Source organism: Phaenicophaeus curvirostris, chromosome 14 (assembly GCF_032191515.1).
Source record: "Phaenicophaeus curvirostris isolate KB17595 chromosome 14, BPBGC_Pcur_1.0, whole genome shotgun sequence".
In the NCBI taxonomy this organism is placed as follows: domain Eukaryota; kingdom Metazoa; phylum Chordata; class Aves; order Cuculiformes; family Cuculidae; genus Phaenicophaeus; species Phaenicophaeus curvirostris.
In genome coordinates, this window is record NC_091405.1 from 19,267,173 (window position 1) to 19,290,563 (window position 23,391).

The 23,391-nt window shown below is 40.1% G+C and overlaps 1 protein-coding gene across 3 annotated transcripts in view; it reads left to right on the forward strand.

The window, feature by feature from the left end:
* Positions 1-23,391, forward strand: part of PEPD (peptidase D) — a 126,691-nt gene that overhangs the window by 53,202 nt on the left and 50,098 nt on the right. For all 3 annotated transcript variants that reach the window (XM_069868512.1, XM_069868514.1, XM_069868513.1), the window contains one exon: positions 20,438-20,506. In XM_069868512.1, the coding sequence (XP_069724613.1) occupies positions 20,438-20,506 (69 nt within the window). The remainder of the gene's footprint in view (positions 1-20,437; positions 20,507-23,391) is intronic.

Genomic DNA, 23,391 nt, shown 5'->3' on the forward strand with positions numbered 1-23,391 from the left:
AAAATTGGCTAAAATTAAAACCCATTTATTTTTACCCTATTTATTCTTCTGAATAATAAAGTTTCCCCATGGGTTTTTGGAACATATGTGGAATAATTACACTGTAGAAGTGGTGCTTTAGTGCAGCTTCTAGAGCTAGGGCAAACATTGTGATTATGCTGCAAGCTTAAGACTAGGTTTTATAGAAAATCTCATTCAAGGCTCTGTTGCCGTCAAGTGCAAAAAACTGTGACCCATGGATTGGTCCCTGTGGGAGCAATTATTCTTTGCAGAGATTTTTTTCCAGCACTGAATATTATAAATGTCAGAAAAAAGTTTAACCCTCAATACCTCTAAAAGAATGTTTCCATACCTGCTGGCAAGAATATCAATTTTTAGCTTGTATCTGCAAGCATTTTATATTTAAGCCAGGATTTTTTTTAAAAAACTTGTCTTTATAAACAACTCAAAAGGAACAGTGCTGTCTTTTAGTTATAGTCTGCATGCCTTGGTGAAGACAAAACAGAGGCTGAAGCTGCCTGATGCTGCACCCAAACCCCTCGTGTTGGGATACTTGCACGTTGGGTGCAGCGTGGGTTGATGATTAAAACCTTTTGTCTGCCAGTGGCAGAGAAGGGAAGATGTGGCATGAGGATGTGAGGTTGCTTAGGAACACAGGTTAGCATCTGATATTCAGTATGCATGAGTGAAATGTTTTGGTGAACAAGTGGAGTACGTTCATCTTCCAGCCATTGGTCTGCAGGAGGCAGCGGGTAGAATCTGGGGTGAAATCCCAGGAGCCGATGCTTGCCTTCAGGAGAATATGCTTCCTTTGGAAGAGGTACAACCTGTGCATTTCCACATCCTTAGTTCTGGCATTTATTTAAGTCTTATCAGTCAAACACATGCATTAGTGCTAGCAGAAATTAAGGTATGGGGTCCTGCTCCTCCATGTCAGCCAGTGCTCTGCACCAACTTCATCTTGATGGTCTGCTGGTGGTTTCACGTTGGTTCTTTAACATCAGAACAGGGTGTGGGGCTCCAGGCTTCCAACTCACAGCTACAAATCATCAAAATCACAGCTGTCACCATTGACACTCCAAATAAATGCCAGATTATTACCAAGTGTTATCCATCTTCCTTCACTGCTTCCACACCTGCTGATTAGCCCTCTTGGCATCCAGCACCTGGCACCATACAAGTCCCCAGGTCCCAGGGATGTGCTCAGACTCCTGCAGGTATCTTCTCTTGCCTCCAACCAGGGCTGCTGCTGGGGTGAGACCTGCCCTTTGGAGCTAGGTGGACTGTTTATGCCAGAACATGAGGCACGGGGCCTCTCAAAGCTGGCAGTGATCAAGGCTTGGCTTAAAGTATTTGCTTTTATCCATAAAGAACCTGAGTGAAGGACTGGAAAAGAGAAGTGGATTGAGCAGTGCCCTCCAGCAACATTGGAGAGAAAAGGTTTGATCTTTCCTGGTATTTCAAAGATTAAAACCCCAGAAAAATAAAACTTTCCGTGCCAGCTTTCGTACACCAGGAAGAAATTTAGAAGTGATGAGCAGGCAGCATATGTCCCTGTATTTTTCCTCAATGGGAGATAACTTTTACAGTGGCAACGGTAGTTTTAAATCTTAATTTTCTGGAAAAAAAAGCATTACTTCCTTTATTTTTCAGATGGACTGTGGGCCATCACAGCTGGGCACATTGGTCTCTACCAGCAGACCGTGCACTTCATCTTCTTTAACTCTGAGTCACTCCTAGCTGGTTTTACATATATTTTTTTTTTCAACCTGAACAACTATTTTGAACCCATGAATCGTTTATCTTGGTGGTTCTCTCTAGAACTGGAAGTAGCTGGAAATTCGTCAAGCGGCTGAAATGGAAGCTGGGAAAAAACGCATATCGGCTGCCATGATAGGTAGTGCTCTTGGAGACGTTGCTGGTGGCCTTGAGATCAAACAGCAGAGAAATAGCTTCACAGTAAGAGCTCAGGAAATTCTAACTAGGTAATGAGTAGAGGCTTTCTTTTGATTTACAGCATGGCTTTACGATCAATCCATAGAGCTTTGAAGAGAAAAAAATCAGCCTCTAAGGGAAAGATACAATTAGTTGTTCCTGACTGCTTACTTGTCTTCTCTAATTCCAAGAGTGTGTACCGAAAGTGGATGATAGTGTGCAAAATTCTCAACCGTTGGCCAATTCCTTTGTAGCTTCAAGCTGAGATACAATTCACGTGACGCTGATTCCTGGAGAATATGCAGTTTCATCTTAGCTATAGATTATGGGTAGATGGATGTAGTTGGAGGAGTTTGACAAAGGTTGCACGTGTGATGTAACTTTCAGCTCTTGTACATCAAATTCCTGCTCTGATCTCCTTCTCTTTCATCTCCAGTATGTGTCTTTCATTAAAGAATTGAATGTGGAAGTGGATGTGATAGCTTGCAGAATATTTCAGGACTGCGTGCAGCAGGATTTTTTTATTTTTTTTTACTCGAGTAAATCAGTGAAGTCCAGAAAACTTACTCGGGGATATTGTGCTGGAATTTGGATTTAGAAATGCAGTTTCTAATTGTCAAGACACCATTTGGTTGAGACTGCTTGGTTGTTAATTTGTTTGACATTGACACTTGGGTCGCAAGACTAATAGCTGCCTTGATGCACTGCTCGGTGTTCAGCCTGAGCCGTCAGAGAGTTCAGGTGTACTGCAACTGGGGATGGAGTTTGTCACTTTTATAGCTGAGAGCAGGACTGTTGTTTGGGGCTCTGGGGAGTTACTGGCTTTTGTGGGTACATTAGTAAAACTTGGACATCGTGAAGAGATGACCTTTCTGATCTTAAAGGTTTAATACGTACACTTACGGCAGTTGTTTCCACTATCCAGAACAATTTTTTTCTTGCTAAGATCTAGAAAACTTATCTTCATCATAAAATCAGAGTGGTTAATGTGCACATAATGTTAGTGAGTTTAGTGCATCCGACAGACTCTTCTGATGAGACTTGTAAGGACTTGTGGGGGACTTTTTTGAAGAGTGGCTATGAACTTGCATATATAATCTTCATTTACACAGTTAGTAATTTGTGAACTGAGGTAAGGTTTTAATTCGTAGTAATACCCTATCTAGCATTATTTCCTCTTCATATTTCAAATTAATCAATTATGTCTTAGTCATAATGAATTTTTTTTTCAGTTCACACAGGAATATTTATTCTAATGTAAATTATGATATAGGCATGAATGAAATGTTTCTCCACCCCACTATTAGAAAGCTACTGCTTTGTTATAAAAATATTTTTTTCTGGTCTCTCAGCTCTTAATGTTTCTTCACTCTGGCTCCTGCTTTATCCTGTAATGATTTAGGCTGGCAACAGTCAGCAGACTATTCTTTTTTTGTTGCTGGATTTCCCCCCCAGTCCTTTCTTGCCTGCACACATTCATTATTTCTGTACCAGGAATATTTGAAACGTGGAGCGTAAACTGTGAAATATTTGGTGCTCTGTCTTTTACATAGTTAATAGATGTACCAGATCCCCAAAGTATAAATCAAATTATGTAGCCTGTTACGCTTTACATAGGAGAAACAAAATATGAAATATTTTACAATGCAGAAAGCGCACGTGAATCAAACTTTTGTTGTTCCTAAGGGATATAATTTTGACAATTTTATGAGGTTGCAATTTATTTGTAGGGTGAGTTGGCACATGGTTTTGATAAAAGTAATGTTTGCCCAGCATACTGCTAACAAGAATACTTTTTTAAAGCCACTAGTCTTGCTGATTTGTATGGTTACAATAAAGTATCTGCTAAACTCCCGAGGAGTGTGCCTCTCTGAGATATGCTTATAGACCCTGCATGGCAATGCTGGTTGGAGTGTGAACATCAGCTTTCAGTCTGTGCTGGGGAGCATTTTTAAGCATTTTTTTTATTGCATTGATTATTTTGTAGGAAAGTAAACAAAATAGTTTTGAGAACTGCAGCTTATTTCCATATTGTGTGCAGTTTAACAAAGGTGTCAGGTTTCAGTTGCAGTTATTAGAAATTCAAAAAGAGAAATTAAAAATCCCTATTCTTCCCACAAGGTCACTGTGATTGTTACATGTTATCCCTAAGCTTCTCTTTTCCCATTTTTTCTAATGAAGACTGGTAGATGTAGTTCAGTTCCCTTGCCTGGAAAAGCCTGGGGGAGCTGTGCTTTCCCAAGGGTAGGCTCGCTTGGGCTGCGCTGGGCTGGCAAGCTCACCTGGTATGCAAGAAGCTGCAAGTGAAACGGATTCATCTGTTTTCGTTATTCAAGCTAACAGGGAATTAAAAGTAAGGTGAAAAATATATTGGATTCCTTTCAGCTTAGATTATCAAGGGAGCTGTTGCTAATGTAAGGAAAGACCTTGTTTTCAATTTGAACAGTGCTGTGGTCCCTCTTCCATGGTGCCTTTTCAGTAGAATTTAAGCTTTTAGAAGCTGGGATTTTAAAGGTAACTTTATTTTATTGGATAGAAGGTGAATCGATGCTTTAGTATTTTAGGGAATATGGGCTTAAATTTCCAAGATATTTAGATGCTTTCTGAAATAACCTTGTATTGTCTGAGCTGATTTAAGACCCTTCCTAATAATCCAGGAGGGGCATAAAGAGATGCTTCTGTTGTAAAGGAACGGCAGAAGTTTGGTCTCTGCTTGTTGTCCTCTTCCCTAGTACCGCATTACAGAAACAGGTGAACAGCATCATGGGTTCACCACACAGGTCACCGATTCAGTGGAGCAGCTCCGAGGCCAAGGTAGGTCACCAGGAGGAACTGCTCCTGCCTCTTGTCCTGAGCGGCATTCTGGCACTCAGAGAATGCTGCATAAACTGGTCTTTCTTGAAGTTCATAGAGATAATTAGCATAAAAGCATGAAATACTTCAGTAAAAGCATTTTTCCCATTATTTGTTCCATTACAAATGATGCAGTGCTGTTGAATACGAACTTGGAGCGACAGAGGGCATTAAGGGGAACCTTGGACATCATCATAGAGAAGAAATGGCAGCGTTTCTGTTGGAATTAGTCCAGAGGAGGCTACAAAGATGATCAGAGGGCTGGAGCACCTCCCATACAAGGACAGCAGAGAGTTAGGGTTGTTCAGCCTGGAGAAGAGAAGGCTTCGAGGAGACCTTATGGCAACCTTCCAGTACTTGAAGGGGGCTACAAGAAAGCTGGGGAGGGACCGTTTACAAAGGCTTGTGGTGATAGGATGAAGGGGAATGGGTATAGACTGGAGAGTGGCAGATTTAGACTGGACATAAGGAGGAATCTCTTCGCTGTGGGGAGGCCCTGGCCCAGGCTGCCCAGAGCAGTGGTGGCTGCCCCATTGCTAGAGGTGTTCCAGGCCAGGTTGGATGGGGCTTGGAGCCCCTGATCCAGTGGGAAGCGTCCCTGCCCATGGCAGGGGCGGGGAACTGGATGATCTTTAAGGTCCCTTCAGCCCAAAATATTCTATGATTCTATCACTTGAGCCCTTGTCTAAAGCCACTTTGGATTCAGTTTATTTGGGTTTGATATCCTTTTCAGTTTCATATTGCTCAGTATTTTATGGAGGTTTGTTTGGTTTGGGTTTATTCTTTTTTGAGCTGGATGGGACCAAATCTGTCATAAACAAAGTGAAACAAGTATGGAAGGAAAAGGAAAGTTAAACGCTATCAGGATCACTACACATTTTGTGAAACCAAATCAGGAACTGCCGTGTAATATCACAATTACAAAGGTTTGCTTTGATTCCTTTCTTAATATGAATAATGCTGCTGTTCTGTCTTTGGCTCATGAAAAGCGAGTGTTTACCCATGATGCTTTATCTGTCATGAAACTTGGCCATCGGCCAAACTACAAATTATTTCTATTTGACTGGTCCATTTTAAGTACAGATGGCATGAAACCAGAGCATGATCTGATAGCGCAGGGGAGAAGCAGAAAATGTTATTTAAAAGCCAGTGATATCTCTTGCAAAGCTGCTGTATTTTTTCCTTTCTGATCAGTTTGATGTCAAACGATCTCCTTTACCTTACTTGTTCTTGTAGGCCTTTGCTCAAGTACCTGTATTAAGTAATTTTAATTTATTATGATAAGCCATACACAGTTTACTGGTTAGCAAAGTGCTTGTCACTCTGCTGTAAACTGTCTTGCGTGATGTGACCTAACCAATTCTGACAGCAGAGAGAGTTCAACCACAGTGTAGAGTTTTAAAGTTATTTACAGTGCTTGAAGGTCTGGCTGTGTACAGTATCCGCGTAATCCGGCCTAAATCTAGGGAACTGTCTTCTGGTCCTGCCACTCTGTCTAATGGCTGTTAATAATAGCTGTTCTAGTCACCCTGTCTGCTGACTGAAAATCTATCTGGAGTGCCTGCATCTCATGAGGCAGATCAAAATTGACATTTTTTTATTGATGTAGCTGGTTTCTGCTGAATACTCGGGGACAAATAAAAGTAACTGAACTTAGAAATGAAGGGGAAAAGCCATTTGTTTGGTAGAATTACAAGCTGACTTCTGTAGGTAAATAAGTAGTCCTTTAAAAAAATACTGTTTAAAATATACTTCAAAAGTAAAGAATTAACATTAGCTTTTTAGTTATCAACTGCTTTAAGAGTTCATATTTATGTTCTTGAATATAAAAAATATTTCATGATTAACTTTACTACATGAGTCTGTGATGCAGATAGATCACATTAAACACTTCTATTTCTTCTCCAGTGGATGTAGTAGAGTAAAACACTGGACGTCTTTGTTTCATGAGAAAATGAATCAGCTTTATTTGCTGTTACTGTTTCTTAACTATTTTAATATCCATATATGTACGCAGATATAGAGGATCTAAAAAGTGGTCTAAATTTTAGCAGATCCTCTGGTTCTGATTTACTCATGGGGCAGGGGGAAAGGGAACAACCAGTGGGTTTGGGCTGGAGTTATGGGAGACGCCAGGCTCAGTTCCTGATGAGGGAAACTCATTTGGCCGCTATGGCAGTGCCGCTATGAGGTTCCAGTAATGGAGGACAAGCATTTAATTAATTTGAGTTAATGTGGTGTTATGAAGGACATCTCATTAAAGAAACCTGGATTTAATTTTTTAAAATTAGATTACATTTAGCTGATAAAGTTAACTCCATGGCTGTAATATACTTAGCCTTTGGTAATGCCTTTGACTTATTATAACACAACATTCTGATTAGTCGTATATGCTGTTAATAAGGTACACATCAAATGGATCAAAACCTGGCTAACTGACAGAAGTAGTCGTCAAGAACGAGTCATCTTCTAATGCTTGTTCTTTTTTCACAAGTGGAGTTACAAAGGAGTTGGTATTAAATCCAATGGTATTTTACTTCTCGGAAGTAATTTCTATGTCCCCATAAATCACAGAGATGTAGACCTTTGAGAGTTAGCAGGTCATCAAAATGATGGGAAGGTTGAGCAGCAAGATCTGTATCATTTGATCAGCCGAGCTTGTTAATATAAAATGTTTTTTAATATAGACAAGAGAGAGGTCATAAGTTTAAGAAGAAAGAATTCAGATGAAAGCTAGAGAGCACTAGGCTCATAATCTGGAAATAATTTAGACTTGAGAGTTTGCAAACAACTGAACATCTCTTCTATGAAGTGAAACTCTCTCAGAAACAGCTAATGAGATTTTTATATATACATCAGAACAAAGGCTTAATTACCTCAGGGAGAATGAATCAACTGCAAGGTAATGTCTTTTAAATCTCTCTATAGTGCTTGTGTGGCTGATGTCTGTGTAGAAAGTCACAGCTCTTCTTCTAATGTTAGCTCCATTTTGAAAGTGATGCAAAGAGCACTTTTTTTTCTTGCAAAATAAGAGGGCCTACACACTCAATTATCCAAGAATAATAATTCTGATAAATAAATAGGGGCAATCCTTTAAAGAGTATCTTGTGTTTAACTTCAATAAGATTGAAACAACCTAACCAGTGGACAGGTCCTGTTGGGGGCTACTCGGCCACTTAAACACAAAGCCCCCGCATGTTTAGTAAGGTGAAGCCTGACAAACCTGAGTAGATACTGAGGTACATAGATAAGACATAAACCGTAAAGAAAGGAAATAGTGAGTTCCACTTCTTTCCAAAACCACTTTTTTAAGTCAGTCAAGTGTGAAAAATGTGTGGCTGAGCAAACCAGCAGCCAACCTTTCCTAAACTTTACCCTAAACTCAGAGAAGTTGGCAGCCCTTCTTGGTCACTCATGTGCCATCGTCTTTGAACAACACATTGTGGTCTTCTGGCTTCCCCCTGGTCCTCTGTCCAGCTCTTGGGGCGTGAGCCGCATCTTCTTGCCTTGTATTTGTGGAGGCCTGTCAAATAGTAAGAATGGCTGCTCCTATAACTCACTTATGGGGTTCCAGCACTGAGCTCATGTGGTAACTCTTTTTTATTGGTCAGAAGTGGCAAATAAAGTCCATATTTCTATTTATATTTCTTAAGCTTACTGAGTCCAGTGAAAGAGATTTACCTCTTTTGTGTGTAGGCAGCTCCAGAGGGATGTGAAGGGTATAATATGCTACTGAAAAGGTAATTGCAGGATGAATCAGAGTATTTAAAACACTCTATATTCCCCGCAGAGCTAGGATCTATGGCCTGTAGGCTTCCTGGTCTGTCTGTTGGAGCTGCTCATATCCCTGTTGCAGAGATTTGCAAGACAAGAAACAAGCTTTCAGAATCTTCCCACTACTGCTTGGATGTGGCATTAACCTCTGGGGTATGATTTAAGGCAGCGTGACTATGTAGATCTTGTTCTGCTGTCCTGTCCTTGGGGATGCGATTGCTTGTCTGGAAGCTGTTGTCCTGCAAGTACTGCCTCTGCATGTTGCTCTGTTTTCCTGTGTGCCTTCATCTTCCTTTAGGGAGAAGGAGCTGTGGTTGGTGGGTAACAAATCTTCTATACCCAGAGAACAGTTGATGCCATTTTGGTGCAAGAACATGACTCTACCTCCCGGCAGATATGGCTATGCTATGCAGTTTCGCATCTTGACATAAGCAGTTTCGAACCCTAAGTATTTGTGCAGCATCAGGACAAAACTTATTCTTTCATTTTTTTGACAGATCCAAAAATTCTACTGGAATTCTTGTTTTCTTTGCTGCTAGTGAAGGCTCCGCAATGCGGAAGCGTCCTCGGAGTTTTAGGCATGCAGTGAAACATTAGGCTCGTTTATAGTTGGTTGGTGTCATACTTAGGGTTTTATCTCTTTCTAATAAAAGCAATAGATCTGCAGAAGCTGATGAGCACTGAGCTGGGCAATTTTCTGTGTGCCACGAGCAGGCAAGTGGATTTGTCAGGCCTTGCGTGACAGCTTGAATTGTTGAAAGTTCTGTTGAGGGTGTACTTTCCCTTCGCCTTCACCTGAATGATGGTTTGTACTCTGCAGTGTGGATGATGGGAACCCCAATCAGTGTTATGGATTTCTTCTGGAGACTGCAGGAGCTTGAGAGCTGTTGGAATCGTCTCTGCTGAATGCGTTTTATTTTCTTCCCCATGCCTTGCAATGGTATTTGTTTTGAAAGTTGCATATTGTCTTTTTAGGAGTCTAAATGAGTTAATATGTTTTTACAGCTTCATTCTCATGATTTCAGCTTTGCTTGCATGAGGAGGAAACTGCATTTATTGGAGCTTACAGGACAGCATGTTGGGGAGCGTAGCCTCTTCTGTCACTGAAAATGCTTTCTGGCTCTGTTGCGTTAGATTGACTTGAATTTAGGTTTCTAGCCCATTGGGACAAAAGATTCTTGGAGACTCAACAGATTAATCTGGACACTTTTAGCCATATAATGTTAAAATGTTGATACATGTTTTCTTTACTTGGAGTCTTTTTCAAAGACTTATAAGTCCTCTCTAGATTTTTATAACGGATAGTTCATAGCCCCAAGAGTAGATCCTTGGAGTCATCTGTCTCGGGCCTGGCTCTCGGAAGAGTAGTTCCACTGGATTGAAGAGGCAAGTGTTTGAAATTCAGGAGACTATAAAATTGATTCTTCCATAAAGAAGTAATTTGTGGTAAATGGTGTAGTCCTCTGGGCAGCTATTCACTTATTTTATATGACCAAGACCCTTGAAACATGGTCAGAAAGATTAGAGGAGGACATCTCTGATCTGTCATTTATCTGCACAAGCCAGGACAACTTTTTGTTTGACGATACAGTATCTGGGAGCAGGCCCTTCTAAACACACCATTTTACTCTAGGGTAGGGAAAATGCAATTTGAAGAAGAGCATGGATAGTGTTTTTGAGTTAACTGGATGATTCTGAAATACATAACCAGGTTTTTCTCTTTCGTTGTGTATTCTCTACTAGGGAAGCAGCAATGTGCTGCATTACTTCGGAAAGCACATGAGAGATCCAGGTGAAGTTGCGTAGTTCTGTGTTCTGGGAAGTAGAACAGTCTTGCATGAACTCGTCCAAAAAAGTATACCTCTGAGAAAATGTTAGTCACCTCTCCCTTCGTGCATTACTCCGGTGCTCTAGGCTCACTCAGCATGAAAGCAAGTAGGCAGCTGGCATTTGGGTGCTGTGGCCTTGCTTTGGTAGAAAGTTTCTGCCAACAGAGAAGGAAATTGTAGCACTTGCTGGCCAAAGTGCCATCTTAAGGCAAAAGCTAGCATTTAAATACAGGAAATTCAATTGAAAGTAAGACAAGTTGTTGCTTTCATCTGTACATCTCTGCTTGGCTTCTGTCATAATGTTATTTCTGATATTGGCCTTATTACTGTCCTTCCCCAGCACTTATAACACCTAGATATTACTTGAATATTTCTTCTCATTTAGTATTACTGAGCAAGTCCTTAAACATATTTGTCCTTGGCCTCCTACTGGGAGGCACCGTAAGAGAACAGTAGGAGCAGTAACAGGGTTGGGAGGACAGGTGATGTGGGGACAGACCCTCTCACTTGTCTGCTTGTCACTTGTGTTGGCACTACAAGACACATGACATGGTGGGACAGCAATTGCTTGCCATACGTAGTAGATTTGAGGTTTTTTTCCTTTTCAAGGTAGATCTGCTGTAATTTTTTCAAAAGTAAGGGTGTTCTCAATAAACCTTGATAAAGCACGTTGCCACATCAGCATTTATTCTTGACATCTGTTAAGTGTGAATACTTAAATATTCAAAATGACCTTTCCAGACATGCTCTCCCGAGGAGATATCATTCATATACTCTTCATAATAAGCTGTTGTTCTTCATATTTAATCAGAATATAAATGGGCAGTGCAGTTTAAGGTAGTAAAATATATTCCCAGCCCCCAAGGTTTTGTTCTCTAAGCAGGAGTAGATAGAAAGGGAAGCGACAGGAGAGGATTTATATAAATCAAAATATGCAGCGGCTTAAGTCTTGTGCAGATATTTCAATATTTGTATGTTCAGGACTTGATCATAGGCGCGTGTTTTGTGAAAGCATCTTTACTATCAGAGTTTGTTAAATGCTAAATAGGTTATAGAGAAAACTTGAAATAAAGCAAAATATCAGCAATTTCATTTATCTATCCGGACAGTAGAAATAAGCTTATGAAAATTACATTTGGCATATCTGAGTCAGCAGAAGTAACATAATACACCTTTCTGAATATTTGTAAAGTACAATTTATTGGGTAAATTAAACAGGCTTCTGCTGGAACCTATTAGTTTCCTCATGCCAGATTCAGATCACTGAAATGAGTGAAACCCTAAGACTGAAAATTTTTTGTTATATAACTACTTGGAACATGCAGAGTTTAGAAACATGTTTAATAAATGTAATTTATCACATTTTAGGTTGTCTCAGCACAAAAAAATAATCTATGCCATTTTAAAGGTTGGATTGCTACAGGATATTGAGTGTTCCTAACCAGCTATCTGTGCTCTGTGTGATTCAGAAAGAAATAATTTGTTCCATATTTGCATTAAAAACTGACTTTCTATAGTTAAGAACAGTTAAACCTCCATCGCTTTTGTATTTCTCAGTCGCCTATTAATGCTGGTAATGGGGAGTTGCCTGCAGTTGTCATGCTGTGTTCACCTACCACCCTCCCCTCCCAGAGGGAGGTAAAGGGGTGCCCTAAATAAATGAAAATTGATGGCTGCTGCAATAATTAAAGCTTCTTTTCGCTTAAGCCGTGTCTTAAAACTAGTAAAGGAAAGAAGTAGGACACTGCACAAATGTCACCTTATATTTTTTCCTTAGCTGGCAGGTCTTTAGGAGCCTCGTGTTTTGAGTTGAAGAAGTTCGAAGACATACAAGTTTAATAGGAAGGATAAAGTATTTCTCTTTATTATGGTCAGTTACCGCTAATCTCCTTTTAGAGTTTTAACAGGGATTTATAGGGATTCATTTGCAGTTTAGGTTTGGAGATAATTAAGTACCTTTCTGCTGCAAAGAAGAAATGGAGAGAGAATTGGCTCAAAGCTAAAACAAGATTCTCGAACTAGCGCATATATTAAACTTCCTTTTATTTGGTTGTCACCCCAATAGGAATGATTAGCGGGTTGTAAAGAAAGAAAATGTATTGCATTACATCTATTAAAGCATGTTTTATATGTAACAGTAATTAAAATATAATTGAAATCATGAGTTCTTCTAATTATTGGCTTTACATAATGCATAGTTAAAGACTGAGCATCTATAAAGTGTTCCTTTTACACACCCAGAAATGGTTTGCTGGCAGCATTTTAATTAAAGATGGATTAGTTAAAACGCAGTTTAATCATTCTGTCATCAAAGGATTTAGACCTCATTAATTAGCTGTTGATAAATAGGTTTAAACTACAAAAAAATTAATTTAAAATATGCCAGTTGAGATCTAGAATTATTGGAGCTGGAGATGGAGCAGTGAGTATAAGAAAAATTCTTGCCATCTCTTTCTATAATATTAGATTAAGTACAAAATGTAGAGCAGTACAGAACTTAGTTCTGCCTTGCTACTCATGGACATGACTCCAAGTGGAGTTCAGAGTTGGTGAAGAGATAATACAAAGACCCTTCATGATGATTATTGCTTTGCGGTGTGGCAGTGGCATCTGTTTTCCATTGATTTATTTGCTGACGATTGAAAACTCATTTAAAAATCCTTCTGCTGTAGAAAACGGATGAAAATAAATCCTGGATTCCAGGTTTTATAGCTGGCACAGTGCTGTGGAGGAGCTGTGGAGAAGGTCCCGCTGCTCTGTGAGCTACCCAGGTCCAGTGGATGGAGGGTTCCAGGCTGACGGGCAGGCTGGAGCATGAAGCAGTCTGCGGAAGGTGTAGAAGAAAGATGAGTTCCCACCTTACAGCAGGTGCTCTGTGACTGTGTGTTCCCTGGTGCCCACATCAAGCCACCTAGCAGCTAAACACCAACTGCTTTGCTCACTGTGGCAGTGGGCACCAGAACTGCACCCAGTTCTGTTTCTCAACTTGCAACGGTCTAATCGCAGCTAGAGTCTCAGGAATGGCAATTTCTTGTACTATTTATGCTTTTTCTGTCAGGTACTTCATGGGGTTCTTTGACTCACGAGAGCTCTGCTGCAATCCTTTGGGCAAACCTTCTTTGTATTCCCCGTCCCAACCCCGTGGCAGAGGGAGCAGCTCAGGGAGCGGCACGTTCCTCTGCTGGTGGAGCATGCGCTTGCTGCTGACTGAGCTTCTGCCTATCAAAAAACCAGAAAGTGAGGTAGACCTCAGCTTGCAGGTTTGGCAGAACCAACGCAAACCTGCTAAGATTGTAATGTTATGACTGTCTTAATCAGCTCAATTGCTATGAAACAGTCACTATAAGGATTTGAATAATTCAGTAGTCACAATATTTGAATCTCTAAGTCAGTAGGGTTTTGTGCAGATGAATCAAAAAATTCTGACAAATAGATTAATTTTCCAACCAAAATTAAAAATTTTTAATTTTATTTTGAGAAAATAATAATAAAACCCTTTCTTAAAAAGGCTTCTTGCATGTCATTTTAAAGATGGGCTTGTTGAAAAGGTGTATTTACAGAGCACCCTAGCAACTCTCTTTCCTCTAGGGTACCTGTTCAGTCACCTTGCCAAGCTTCTGGAAAATCAGCAGCTGAGGATGAGGTTGTGGACTTCAATAATTCTTGTTTGTGTTTGAACGTTAGGAGTGAAAGGGGTTAGCTGAACTCTGTGAAAATGCATAATTTGATGAATTTCAGACTGAGGTAGAGAAATGTCACGCCTGTGTAGAATTGGGTTAAAGATAAATCAAGTGAGAGTGAGTATATGCACCACTTTAAAACTGTATCTGTTAGAGCTTACCCTTTCCTCATACTGAGGTAAAAAGTAGATTTAAGCTCAAACAGAGCTGTTAGAAGAAACTTAGATTAATCTGTCTGGGAGGGAGAAGGGGAGGTAATTCTCTAGGCGTTCCTAGTGTGCTGTGGTATCACAGAGGCACGTTGTTTCTTTATTCTTTGTCCCAAGAATTATTCAAAGTTTTTAGGTTTGCAAAATGATGGAGGAAAACTTGCTTCATGGGGAATAGTTAACAGTGGTAATAGAAGGACAGCAGTGAAATTAAAAACCAGAAAGAAAATGTATGTGTGTGTGAGGTAGGAAAATGCAGTTCCAGATTCTCTAAATTCACCAGACCATGTGGTTTAGCTGAAAAGATGAACTATCTGCTAATGTCATATTATCTCTTCAGTTATTCTTTACATAAAGCAGGTAATTCATAACTACCAATTATGCAATTAAAATGCTAATTACCCCTCACCTAAGCTCTCTGTTCCTGAACTGAGATTATCAATTACCTTCAATCATTGCAATTCATAAATGGCATATGTGACAGTGCTGAGGTTTGCAATATTTATAGTCTTCCCGCTTCATGTGTCTCTGGTGTCCAGGTGGCATTAGTGGCTGGAGAAATGGCCTTGGCTTGGTGGACTTTGTTTCTAAAGGTATGACGTTCCTTCTGATCGTATTGTCTTGTATTCTAAAGATATAGCTGCGTTTTGGGGTAATTTTACCCTCAGTTTGTGCCCTCAGCTCTGCCTTGTCGTCTGTTTTAGTAGAGAAGTAGCATATTTAGAAATAGCAACATGAATATTTGATTACAGAGGTGAGGCCAATCGCTTCTATGCTGCTTCTACACAGCTTTTTCTTATTTCATAATAGATGTTCTGCACTGTAGCTACATTAATATGCTGCCAGTTTCAAGTGTCATGTCTGCTTGTTAAAGTTACAGTTCCATCCCTGCTAGGGAGAACTACTCCAATAACTTTTCTCTTCTAAGGATCTATTATTATCTAGAGTTCCCTGCATATAAATAAAAATAACTTAGTTAAAGAAAACACACCCAAAATGAGAACAGTGTACACATTGTAGGATTGTTACAGACATCTCCTCTTTCCTATGCACATTGTTCTTCTAGCCTAGTTTGATTCTAAATAGAAGTACTTTAGACACTATGGACAAATTATACATAGAGTGTATAATATAGCTTAACAATTAATAACATAGCTTAACAGTTTTGTAGTGTTTGGGTTTTATAGCTTTCTCATGTGAAGGTATTTATGTGTCTAAATGATCAAAACAGTGACTTTAAGTCCTGGTGTAGAGAGATCAGCTTTGTAAAGCTTGACTTATTGTGAATTCTTTTTAAAAAAACTTTGGATTTTAGCCTCCTTCCTGGCTACACTTGATATTCACACTGTACAAAAGCATAAGGGCATGTCCTAGTTGTAATTAAAAAGCGTATTCACTTAAAAAAAAAGAAGAAGCTACAGAAAACCCTCCTTGTTCTGTACAGAATTCCCTTAAGCTGCGGTGGTTTCCAATTTATAGCTTGGAACCACCTGCTTACATTTCAAGGCAAGTCTCAAGGGCCGTGTTCAAAGAATACTGGTTTTGAAGTGTGAAAAGGTTTCTTTTTATTAGGAAGCAACTTTCTCAGAGGCGCACTGAGGAAATTATTGTGGATCTGAAACGTCCTCAAACCTGTGAGTGTAAAAATTTGTTCGCATCGATATATTTTCAATATGAACAGCTTAATGAGATATTGACCCATGAATGTCCTTGAGTCTTGCATACATTGCATGCCTCACAAGGCAAGTTGTGGTTTTGGCAGCAGATCCCTCTGATACATAGCTGGAAAATCTGGTTCCTAAACTACCAGTATCTAGTAAACGTTCTTGTCGTGGCTCTATTGTCCGGGAATAATGAAGAGTGTTATTCAGTGGGTTTGGTCCTCCTCCTTTGGAAACTCTGGAATGAGTAATTGTTCCTCTATCCCAAAGTGATATGCGCTCGTTCTGCGGTGCTGAGGTGTGGGACTGAGCAAAGGGAACATCAGAAGATGCCACTGCAGAATGTATTGGGCAGTGTTAAAGACGCTGAAGTTAGTAATAGTTTATTTTTGTTGGATATTCTTGCCGCTTTTTGTTCCCTCTCTTTCTTTTCTCCGTAATTACAGTGTTTTCTGTAATTAGCTTTTACCTGTTTTGTAAGACAGAGGCCAAAATACCCAATTGGATTTTTATCTAGAAATTAAACTATTTTGATCTAGAAATGTCTTGGTTTGGGGGATGAATAAATGAGAAATACAAAATGTGGTTTTCTTGTAAATATTTGTTATAACTCAAGAAGAGCTGATGGCAAGAATTCAAATTAGAATTTACTTGTTTACTTATTTGGGGAAATAAAAATCACCCTCTGCTGAGTGTGTATGGATGTGTTGTATTCCAGTGATGGGAAGATCTGAAAATAAGCAAGGGAAGTCATTGTGGATAGTTTCTGTTTCTCCTTTTTCAAGTGCCTTTATTCTGTAAATCCACTTAAGAAAACTGTTGACGTTGAACTTCTTTATTTAATTCCGTGTATATCCATAGCACAGATCTCTTTGTCAGTGTGCACTGGATACCAGTAGAAACTGGGCTAAGATGATTGTAAGACACTAGCATCATTGTTGGAGCGGCTCTTGTAATTTGTCAGAAAGATGAATCCGTAGCAGACTGTACTTTAATGGCTTTTTTAGGCTGTTTTGAAGTTGAGATTTTTAAGCGTTCTGGGGCCTTGTTTGGGTATATGCAGTGCTCCATAAGACCTCAAAAATAGCAGAGAAATGTTTTTTCTACTATTTGTAGTGATGAAGGACCTGAAAGCGCAGTTTTGTTTTTTCTCAGGTTGGTGTGGTCAATAAGGTGGTCAGGACTTGGAGCAGTGGGGATAATCCTACCTTGTGCCTCAGCAGATTTGCAAGGCTGGGGGCAAGTACACTTGTGTCGGATTTATTTGAGTTGATGGCAGCTCTTTTTTTGTTAATGGAAAAACCAGTGAGGTATTAAAAATGACCTTCATTCTCTCCATAATCAGTTTAAAAAGTTGACGTTTTGGGCACAATATGAAAACACCAAACCCAAGATGTACCTCTACGTTTAAACAACAATAAAGTTGTTTCAAAAGCAATGCAACCGTCGAGTCAGTCCAAACAGAGCTCTGTGTGTTTGAAAGGTAGCATCCAAGATGCAAATCCACCCCTGGCTGGTCTGTATACACTGCCAAGGTAGAGCGTGAATGATAAGTAATACTTACACCTCCAGGGAAATACTGCATAAAACATGATGGGAGGCTTTGAAACCCATGAAAGAAGAAGAGAAAGAAGTGTTTGACACTTGTATCTGTGTTGGTTGCATTAAAAGCTCACAGCAAAGCAGATGACACCAACATAAAACTGCCTAAACACACGTATCCTCCAGTCAAAAAGTGCAGGCAAAGTTCGAGATGCGCTGTTTGTGACACGTGGAATGCTGGAAGAAGTCAGATTCTATCCAGCTATTTCAGACGTTATACTTTTGTATCACAATTTTGGATAAAAGTTCTTGCACTATGCAGACATTGAATTGCTGATGTGAAGTAGTGGCAGAATCTGCATTAACTTCAGCAGAACCAGGGTTTTAACTATAAAGTACCAGCAGCTTCTTTAATTTTATATGTACATTTTTCAGCCTAGAAAAGCCAGCATTTTCCATTAAAGGGATATACTATTCCTCACTTACCTAAGACATGTTATACGAGGATGTTGCCTGTCTGTGATAGAACTGTTGGATGTTTTTTTCAACCGCGTGAACATCCTTCTAATGAGTTGTAGCGCAAAAAATTGACATGAGTAGTTTTACTGGTGGCACACTGATTACCTGGCAAAGTTGTGCTTCCTTCAGCTCAGTCACATAAACAACCACTTCTTACTCTTAAAAGAAGGTCCATAATATTTGATAAAACCATCAGGTTCCTTTTTTTTTTGAAAGCAGAAACAAAGTTCAGGCAACAGCTGGATTATATGAAGCGTGTCTTAATTTATTTGGCACTTTTTACTGCTAATCGGGGAGTACGGCAAAGGTGAACACTATTACTCGGCTGCACAGTTTCATATAAATTGCAACCATGAATATGTGATCGGTTGTCATATGGAAAAATAAACCCTGCTATTCCTGCATCACTGATGATGGAAAGATGTTTACAACCTTCATTATTTCATTTTTAAAGCTCTTTAGAAGGTTACTGAAAGTTGCTGTCTAGAGGAGATAGTTTATTCAATCATTTAAAGTGAAGGGTCTATAAAATACACTGAAAGTTGTTCCCTAAGATGTAACTATAGATGTATAACAGTGTGATATGTTATTGTATAAAAGGTTTGTGTGTAGCGTCATGTCTTACAGAGTAAACCCTGCCTGCAAGCGTGCTAGGGACAAGCAGGCCTTTAACTTTGTTTCTGTATGAAACGTTGTTCAGTAAAAATATGTCCGCATCACAGCAAATGACAGCTTGGGGGATAAATCTTATTGGCTCCGTTTAGAGATCTCTGCTGTGCTCTCCCCATGCCAGAGTTCCTCCTTAGCTCCTCTGTCGTTTGACCTACTCTTTGCCATTTCTGGTTGCGGGGGCGACACAAAATTAGTATTTCTACCTCGTAAAACTACAGCGTTTTCAGAAGAAAAGAGATCTTGCAAAATGTATCTCCCTGCTAACAGCAGGCTTTAAACCCCTGCTTGCAGGTTTTCTTTTCCCTTTTGTGAGTAATTTGTATGTTTTGGTTTGTTTCTCTATAAATACTGTCATTTTGTATAATTTTAAAATCTGGTTTGGATTTACAAGCATGTAATGTCTTTAATATCTTTCAAAGAATTTGAATTGTGTTCCGTGGTTGCTGCTGCAGAGGGACAAAATCACAACATCTCTATTCTTTGAATAGCACCATTATCGCTCTGTCTTAATGAAATGATTTCAGTATTACAACAAATGAGGTTTTGAAATTCACTCAGTATTAAAGGGAATTGGATTGTAATTAGAGCATATTTCAGAAAGAATAAAAGGATCCATGATATGTGCTTAGCTCTTCAAGCACCTAATCCTGTATTAATTGTGCTTTGGGCACATCTGCCCTCATGTGAAGGGGACTTTGACAGTGAAGATGAAAATGTTTTAATGCTTTTAAGGCCAAACAGCTCCTCCAGCAGGACGACATCGCAAGAGGAGCGTTGTCGGAGAGCACGGGGTTGCTCTCCTTTCCCTTCCCTCTCCCTCACACACAAAAAAAGCAGTTTAATGATGTAATGTTGAGTTGTTGAGGACTCACCCTAATATTACCACGTTATCTTCTTGCTGTTGGGATTGAGTCGGTATCAATCTTTTTCTGGATTTGGGCAGGGGGAGATCATAGATGTATTTAGGTGCCACCACCCGAAATTGGATAGTCGTGTGGTTTGTATGTGTCTGTTGTGCCACAGACAAGAAAACACGTGTCCATCCATTCCAGCGTGGGCTGTGACACCAGCAGAAAGTGCTTGGCTTAATGAAACAGGATAGTGCTGTGGGCTTGTCTGGAGAGGAGTGCGTACAGTGTAGTTGGATGTGATTAAGGCTTCACACATATGTCAGGATATCCAGTTCAGCTTTCAGCAGAGGGTGAGGTGGTAAAAACCAGAGAACTTGTGCTGAAATTATTGTGAAGAGGAGCTTTGCTCTGTCTGGCGAGCTCCTTCCCTGGGAAGGGTTGGTTAGACTTCACTTTTGCTGAACCTACAGACTGAAGGCAGAAGGGTTGAAGTTAAGGAACTTGAATAAGATTGTACATCCAAAATGGTTTTCTCAGCTCCACTTCAGCGTTTAACTGTTTCCACCCTGTTTGTTTTATGATCAGGTGACCTTTTGTCAACAATAATTTGCCTTTCTATGTTGAGTTGTTCAGGAAAGCAATTTCCCATTTGAAGTTACCGAGCTGCACTTGAGCCCCTCTGCTGCAGAGTTGCTTAATGGGCTTCGTGGGCATCGCGTGATGCTCCGCAGGGCGGCTGAGCTGGGGATGTGGGGGAATTTGAGCGCTCAGCTGAGCAGAAATGGGTAGAGGGCCTCGCTGGGGAGACGGGGATTTGCACCAGTACAGCTGTACTCAAGCAAGACTTGCTTTTCTCACTGTCATTTGGTGGTTCTGAATATATTATTAATCACCACCTTCCTTCTTTTGCAGCCTGTTCCAGCACTACTGCTACGCTCGAGGTGGCATGCGCCACACTTCCTACACTTGCATCTGTGGCAGGTAAGGCGAGGGTTTCTTCTCAACTATTGCAGTCCTTATGGTCATTTTCCCACTGGGTATTTGTAAAAGTGTTCCGTTTAGGCACATGTTGTGTTTGCAAGCGCCACCAGAGTGAGTTTTGAGCCATTACCCCTGGAAAAGCCACAGAAAGGTGGCTGGCGCTGTGTCTTAAAGAAATAACTCAGTTACAGATTCTGCTGCACTCAAGAGATTCCCCAGTGACTGCTGCTACTGCCAAGATCATGTTTATGCTCACATCTGTGCTGCAATTGGCTTTTTTATTAAATAGCATTATGGAGAAGGGATTTAGAGCTATTTTCTGTTGCTCAAAAATAACTCTCTTTGAAATACACCTTAAGCATCTCATATCATTCTCAGAGTTCTTTGCCTCAAAGGTTAGGGTGTGATTAAACTAATCTTTCTGGAATTGCGAAATGTTTTTTTCTCTCTTTTTCTTGCTGAACAGCCAGTGTTGAAGGTGTTGTATTTGGGAAGGTGTTATAAAAGCTCTCCCTGCATTTGAAGAAATGCATATTTTTAGTTTGCAGAATTTCGGTGCAGGATAGTGCAGGATACATGTTTAAGGACAGCTGTGCGCTTTGTGCAGAGATTAATTTTATTTAGCCAGTGGAATTAATCTAATCAATGATTTGTGACAGTTAGGTATGTATGCTGGTATTTGTCCACTTGTAGATCTGCTGCTGCTCACAAACATTTACCCTGCACTGAAGTAACATACACTTACAAAAAATAACTTTTACATTAGTGACAACAATATTTTATTACTTTAGAAGCAATAAGGACAATTAGCATCTTCGTTTCTTTCTGCTGTTTACTCAAACTTTGCTTATTTGTAAATACAATTTTCCAATTTATATGCAAAATTGCAGTAGTAGCATGAGTGTTTTTATGGCAAATTGTGCATCTAAATTGTCTGAAAAGTTTCCTGTTTTAAGCTGCATTGTGTGACTTGAGAATTAACATCCCATAGAAACGAGACTCCATCTCTGTGGTGTTGTCGCAGGCTGTGATGGTAAAATCAGGTTGTCTCTGTGTAGGGTTTTTCAAAGCCCTACAGACTTCACATTCACTTGCAGGAAATCACAACCCAGGATCTGGTTGAGAATTAGAAAGTCATAGAATCACAGAATGGTTTGTTCTGCAAGCGATCTTAAAGCCCATCCAGTTCCAACCCCCTGCTATGGGCAAGGACACTTCCCACCAGAACCAGGCTGCCCCAGAACATCAGTGGCTTGGCAAAACCTATAGAAACACCTGCTGTGTGCTTGTATAGTGGGTCCTTGGGATCCTGTGGGGATGGGCTAAACTCTCCACAGGACTGAAAAACCCAGGGCTTTCACTGGATGACACAGGGAACCCAGGAGGAAGAAAGTCCCAACAGTAGTTCAGAAGTGGGTGATGACAGGAGCTTCCTGGCTGTCCCATCCCACCATGCTGGAGGGGCTCAGCCAGGGAGCAGTGTTTGTGCTGCCTCTGCACCACTGGAGGATTTCAAACATGGAGAAGGGATGCCCTGGAAAGGCCAGGTCCTAACAATATCATGCCTCACTGTGGGAGCTGGCATTGTGTCCTACCAGTACAATTAAAAGTGCAGGCAAACATGATTTTAAAAAAAATTATAATTATATAATACAGGATACAAAGGCCTTTGTCCATTGTTTGCTGTGTTCTGACCATGAGCGATGAAGTAAGAATGAGTAATACTAATAGTTTTAAGCTAGGTCCTAATAAAATGAGTGTAACCAGGCCTATTAGATGAACTCAATTAAGATAATAAATGCAAAAATAATAGGCACTTTTTATTACTATGAAAATGTCATGCATTGTAAAAATTACATTTAACTACACTTGTAGTTAAAAATAGCTTTTGCAATTAGGATATTTGAATAGTAATGTTTTATTCCATTCATGCTGAGTTTTGGTGTTTTCCTGACACTTAAAACTGTGATATTTTGACAGGATCTTTCCTTTCTTCAGTACATGCCTAATAATAATTTCTAGAGAAGAGAATCATGCTTTTAAATGAAAAGCAAGTTTGTTATTCAGATTTTAGAAAAGATGCTCACTAAGCTGGCAATCAAGAGGAATAAGAGGAATCAATACTGTATTTCAGTACAGGAATAAATCACTTGGCACACAGTGAGTGTGTGTGTTTGTGGCTGTTCTGTCCAGCATTGCACTCCTCAGGAGATGATAAATGAATATTTGGTGGGACCAAATATGCCTTATGTGTTCATTTGAGTGCATTCGCTCTCCAATCAGTTGAGAATAATAACACAGCTATATTAGGATTACGGGTCGTCACGTAGCGAGGTTAGGCCTGTAGGTAGTGATACTTTCAAGCACTGTCAGCGTGTAAGTGGTTTGAAGTGCAAACAGGCGTCAGGTAAGTGCGATTGAATGGGAACGGTAGTATTTGATAAATGTACTTGGCTATATTTAGCACTAATCTACAAAGCATTGGCTTCTGAGGGGTGTTCAAATGCAAGTGAATTATTCATTGCGATATCTTGGTGTAGCAAGTAGCCGCTTTTACGACGGGGGAAAATGGAGGTTAAGTTATGTGCACAGTGCATCCGGTGACCCTGTGCTGGATGGCATCCACTGGTAACCAGGCGCGGAGTTTCCAGCTGGAGTTGGGTGGAGGTGTAGGCGTCGGTGTCTCTGCAACCACCACAGAAGCCACGGTCAGCTGCTACTTGATACTGTGGTGTAAGATCACAGAATGGTTTGGGTCAGAAGGGACCAAGATCATCTAATTCCATCCCCCATGCCATGGGCAGAGACACCTCCCACCGGACCAGATCTTCTTGACAGGAGCCTCCAAGCAGATGGCAACTCTCAGCAGATGATACTAGAGATTT